At 38.8% G+C, this 6,000-nt stretch overlaps 1 protein-coding gene across 1 annotated transcript in view; it reads left to right on the forward strand.

Annotated features, from left to right (window-relative positions):
* LOC103376123 (methylcytosine dioxygenase TET3) overlaps nt 1-4,455 on the forward strand; it is a 34,040-nt gene extending 29,585 nt beyond the window's left edge. Inside the window, exon 12 of the mRNA XM_008306491.1 lies at nt 1,034-4,455. Coding sequence (XP_008304713.1) covers nt 1,034-2,070 — 1,037 coding nt within the window. The 3' untranslated portion in view covers nt 2,071-4,455. The remainder of the gene's footprint in view (nt 1-1,033) is intronic.
* The last annotated feature ends 1,545 nt before the right edge of the window (nt 4,456-6,000 follow it).

Below are 6,000 nucleotides of genomic sequence, written 5' to 3' on the forward strand. Positions count from 1 at the left end.
TTGCTACATTGTACATAAATTGCCTAGATGTAGCTTTAGAATTTAAGATTCTCTTTAATTATCATCGCTCCTCACAAAAACACAAATTAGACAAAGAATGACTTACCACATTGCAAAAATAAACATATTTTTATAATGATGTGGAGGATAAATTTCATATTCTCACATTGAATTACATTCCTGTGACGTGTACGACAGTTTTAGCCTTATGCCACTGCTGTAACCTCTTGAACACTTTTGGGAGCAACTGAAGAACAAATATAAAAACACTATTCAAACTGGTAAGTAAGCTTACTGCACATCTTATAAGGTCAACAAGTAGGCTATAAGGTTTTAGTGTTTTAATCAGTTTCTGTTTTAGGATTATATCGCTTCACAAGGGAATTTAGAACAACAAAAGGCTCTTGAAATCACTTGCAGCTCAAACAACTCCTCTCACTATCTGTGCACTGAGCTCCATGAAATCTTGTACAAATGGTGAGACTTTTTTCCAAAAGCATTGTTCGGTCAGTAGCATAGATTTTAATACACATTATTCCGTTGTCTTGAACATTACCTGCTCCGGAGCAGGTTAGGTGTTCAGCATAAGTTACCGTGGTGATATACCACTGTCGTAGTTCTAAAAAACCCCAAGTTAAACCAGAAGTTACTCACTAACCTCAAATCCTGCTTCATAGTACAGGCCTCAGTTGTTTTCTAACCGCTAAGAAACCTTAAAAGAAGAACAAACAAATTAAACTTTGCCCATCTAAAAGAGAGAAAAAAGAGAAAAGGTGATTCCATTTTCCATTATTTTGATTAACTCTTTTTTCAAAAAGTGGAAAAAAATTACCTAAAGCAAACTTAAAAACTGTTTCGTGAAATTAAAAATGTTATTATTTATTTTATTTTGCCATTTCTATTAATTTTTTCTAATGTGATATTTCAAAATGTTATAGAAACACGGCTATTTGGGTCAAATTGTGTAATGCTGTTGGGGTGTCACCTCAGATTTTCACAACAAAAATATGTTTGTTTTCTGCTTTCGAAAAAGAGCCACAAGGCTACTACAGCGCTTACAGACTACCACCCAGACCTGCCAGTGTTGGAAGGTACCCACCTGAAAGGAATCAACCCAGCACTTACAGCCAGAGCACCAGCAACTACCCCACTCCAGGTGCAGGGGTCGCCCCACAGAGGGAGGTCATCTCGCCCAACCACCACGGCCTGCCGGGCCTCCAGTTTGGACAGAATGGCTCAGCTCTCACTTATAAGACAATGAGTGACACCATGAATGGTTATTCTCCAGCATCTGGTAACCAGAGCATTCTGTCAGAACATATACCTCCACACAACACCCTTAGAGACTACCCCAGTCCTTTTAAAACTGAGCCCAACGAGGTGCACTGCTCTCCTCTGCGCAGACTCTCCCCCAGTGCTCCTCCTCCCTCCTCTTTCTCCCCCAGACCTACCTCTGAGGGCCTCTTCAGCAGGCTCAACGGACTCCACAGGGCTGCAGAAGATGTCGCAGCAGAGGTCAGGGATCATGGCCTCCCTCCGGTCGCATCTCTCGCTCTTCCCCTACAAGCTCCCCCAATTGAACCGGAGGAAGTTAAGCAGGAAGAGGTGTGGTCGGACAGCGAGCACAACTTTCTGGACCACGAAATAGGCGGAGTCGCCGTGGCACCATCGCATGGCTCCATCCTAATCGAGTGCGCGCGGCGGGAGCTCCACGCCACCACCCCGATCCTCAGGCCCAACCGCAGCCACCCCACCCGCATCTCCCTGGTCTTCTACCAGCACAAGTCCCTGAATGAGCCAGGCCACGGAATGGCTATGTGGGACGCCAAAATGGCCAAGCGGGAACGGGATCGGGAGGAGGAGGCCGAGAGGTTAAGGATGGAGGGCAGCCTGGGGAAAAATGCTGGAGGGGCGGAGGGAGAGGAGGATGCAGGTGAGGACGCAGAAGAGACGAGGAGGAATATGAATGTCCCCACACGTCAGGCATGGACTCTCCCGAGGGATGGCGTCATCACCGTGTCCCCTTATGCTCTTACCCAAGTGACGGGCCCTTACAACCGCTGGACTTAGTCAGCATGTTTTACACCTAAACACACACGAACACACACACACACACACACCCACAGAAACTCCTACACCCTGTGCTTCTGCCTTACCTCAATCAACTTCAAACTGCTACTCTCATTTTTATGTCGTTTTCATTGTGCTTTTCTAATATCTGTTAACTTTGTCCTTCTTCGTCTCTGCCTTCGAAGTGATGGGGAAGACCAAAGTTTGTTGGCTTTTTAACTGTGAGTTTCGGTGTTGGTTTTTATTGTATAGAGATGGTGCTTTGAAGCATTTAAAGACGTTTTTAAACTGGTTTTATATACATGATAACGAACAAAAAAGATGTGATTATTTATTCTGATCATAACGATTTCTATTTAATTTCTGGTGTAAGCCTGTTTACTGCAAGATTTCTATGATAACCTGCATTATGTGTTGACGCTCAGAATTTATGTTGTACAGTAGGACTATACTTTTTTTTTTTTTTTTTTAATTTCAGCCAATAGTTCTCTTTTCATGAGATGAATCTGATTGGCTTTTACATTGGTGCCATTCTCACTGTAATCTTTGTTAACTCATTACATCACATAATGTAGAATACAAGACTAATATTGTGCGTATATTTACTACAGATTGTCACATGTAGCATTGTGCTTTTCCTTCTGCTGCCTCTGACTTCCGTTGGTGGTTGATGAAAGAACTGTACGTCTTTGGTTTCTTGTTTTGTTTTTTTTCTCTACATCTGGATGGTTTGTCTTTTATTCACAGATATGTATGGCATATTAAGAAGCACTTTTTTTTATTTTCCTAAACCTAACTTGAAAAAGGTCCCAGTCCATAGGCCTAAATATGTATGTACAGACAGAGATATATATGACAGTTTAACATGAACCCTGTTTTATTTTTACAGTATTTCTGCATTTGTTTGCTTTTCACTCATTTGATCGAAAACGGCATACATATCAAATGAAACTTAATGAGGAATCATGAAATGCTGCATTAGTGAAGTGCTTGTCATTAGTGGCACTTAACTTTTGTTCAGCTTCTGGAAAAGAAATTCAAAAGTCTTTCAGAGGGAACAAGTGTGATCATAGGAATTCAAAAACTTACTGTACATTTTAATGGTGCTAACGAAACCTCTGTTTGTTTTTTACAGAAACCACAAAGTGTCACATTATGTCAAACAGAATATTGCCAGCTTTGATGTCCATACTCTGGATTTGAATATAAAAAAAAAAAAAAACTGTGTTAGCCACTGCTGAATAGTCAAACTATTTCCTCTGCTGCCTCCTCCTCCTCTTTCCTCTTGTTGTAAAACCACTCAAACATCAGATCCCACTCAGACAATTGCCTAAGACGATTTCGGGTGCTCGACCCTCGTGAAGACTTTGTTTACAGAACTTTCTTACAGGGTCTGAATAAAGGGGTTGCTGTCAACTCCTGGTGAATCAGGATTTTTAGTCTGTTTTTTTGTTACCCATGAAAGAAAAGCTCTTCATTTTTAAGAACACATTAATAAAATTTTTAGCACAACCGGTAAAGACCTTTCACTGATATTCACACTAACGCTGATGGCATAAACATGTTTGCCTTTTTTTTTTTTTTTTTTTTTTTAAACACATTCTTTGACTTGCTTTTGGTGCTAATAGGACAAGATGTCAAGGTACACACATTGACTTAACCTGCTTATTTACTTACATAACAGTGATGGCATGGTGCTTTTTCAAACTCAGCACTCACTGATCTGTTGTAGGATTCAATGCAAAGGTAGTTTTTATCATTTCTCTGGAACGTTACTTACTTGACAACAGACTGAGATGCATTAGCTGCGATGTTTGTCGAGCGCGAGTACAGGAAAAAAAAAAGAAAAAAAACAGGCAAATTACTGTGCAGATGTCCATGTAGAGTTCAGATGTCTTCCACGGATAACCCAGCTCTCCAATAGTTCTCAAAAATCACAACATACATGCAAGAGAAATGAATGTAAACAATTTTTAAATCTGTTGATTTAGAAAGAATATTTTCAAACATCACATGACAAAATTACTGTTGTAAATGTTTCTTTCGATTTACTGTGGCTGACTTTTTCAGTCCACGTTGAACATGTTTGTATCAATAAGGAACTAACAAAGAGCACCAGCATTCAAAAAACTGAAAAAAAAACAAAAAAAAACTTTTATTAGTAGAAAATGTGTAAATATGTATGTGAACCACATTGTTTTTACTGTATTGTTAATGGTGTTTAGACAATGGGTGATCTTGCTTATTTTGAAACTGAATTACTGTATGTTGCTGCAAATATATCCAGTTTAGACTTGAGAAGAGACTAAATTTAGCATTCCTTTTATGGATGGCTGATCTCTTTCGGGATTGTGAAATAAAGTCATATTTATATTTTGGACCTGATCATGATTTCCTCCTTTTTTTTCTCGCTCTTTCTGAGTTTCCCACACTTGCTGTATGACTGTATGACTCACTGCTGAGGAATTCCAGTTTAGAAATCTAGACTTTAACCTTTAATATCTGGGAGTAAAACACTTGTTTTAGCACAATTTGTCTCCTGAGCTGACAGTATGTTGTTTTTTTCTGGCAAATCACATTAAGTATGTAAAAAGAAAAGCAATTCCTCAGTGAGATCTAACTTAATGCCTTCAATAAATGCAAGAATGTTGTAGGAGTTTGCTCAAATCCAAAAATAACATGAATCAGTATACCACAACATTAGTTTTAAGATGTGAATAAACCTGCTGAGATCCACTGTTAATACTTTGCTGCTGAATCAGAAAAGTTGTTTACAGGACCGCACTGCAGCTGCTGTTTTGTTTTTTAACCTTACAGCAATTCAGTGTATTTTGTCCATAATTTTTAAATGTAATCAAGCTCCAGTCATTCAGCTCATGTTTTTTTGTTTGAAAATGTTCATCTTCTAGACTGGTGACCTGTCCAGGGTGTCCCCTGCCTTCGCCCTAAGTCAGCTGGGATAGGCTCCAGCCCCCCCACCACCCTAATGAGGATTAAGCAGTGCATAGATGATGAATGGATGGATCTTCGGTAGCCTGAAGCAGACTCGAGTATCACTATAGCAATAAAAACAGAGAAGGCAGTCTGCAGGGCTAGAAGTACTCAGTTACTACGGCGTAAAACTCAACCATCAAAATTAAGTACCACAAGTATTTATTATACATAAAGGACCATTTTTGAATAATAATATTATTGATTTAAGTTGGCTGTGCTTTTTGCGTGCATATACACATCATGTTGTAGACAGTAAAGGTGAAGCTCATTTTACACACTTAATATTCACGGCTGGGTACCTTGTGAATTCAATTCTGTAGATCCAGAAAGTCTTACATTATTCTACAGATCATAATAATTTAGTTGTTGATTTTTAAGCAACTCTTAAGTAACTGGTTAACACATACATGTATTGGAATACAAAGTACAGTACTACAAAGTCCAAACACCTGAAATTTGTGCTTAAGTTCTTTTATTTTCCACGACTGACAGCAAAAGCATGAGATTTATAATGACACAGACATATTCAGTGATATTTACACAGTGCCACATTATGTCATCTCACTGCACTTTACATAGTAGAGTAAGTTCACACCTTACAGTATTATAGAGAGAAACACAATAATTACCTTTAAGCAGCACTTTGCAAGAGCAGGAAGAATAGTCTTTGGTAGTAATAAGCAACACTTCATGATGATATTAGATCAGCAGTGATGTTGCATAAATGTCATTAAGTGCTGTGAATTTCCAATTATTTCATTTACTGGCTGAGTCACAAAAGACTTGCCTGCTCGTAACTAACTGCTCAATTACATCATTGCATTGCTACAAAATAAAATTACTTAATGCTTCAGGAGAGAGGATTTTATCTACACTGAGGAGAAATATAAATGCAAATGCTCCTCTTTTCTGATTTGGAGAAAATGTAAAAATCTC

Source organism: Stegastes partitus, unplaced genomic scaffold (genome assembly GCF_000690725.1).
Source record: "Stegastes partitus isolate 25-593 unplaced genomic scaffold, Stegastes_partitus-1.0.2 Scaffold3673, whole genome shotgun sequence".
NCBI lineage: Eukaryota > Metazoa > Chordata > Actinopteri > Pomacentridae > Stegastes > Stegastes partitus.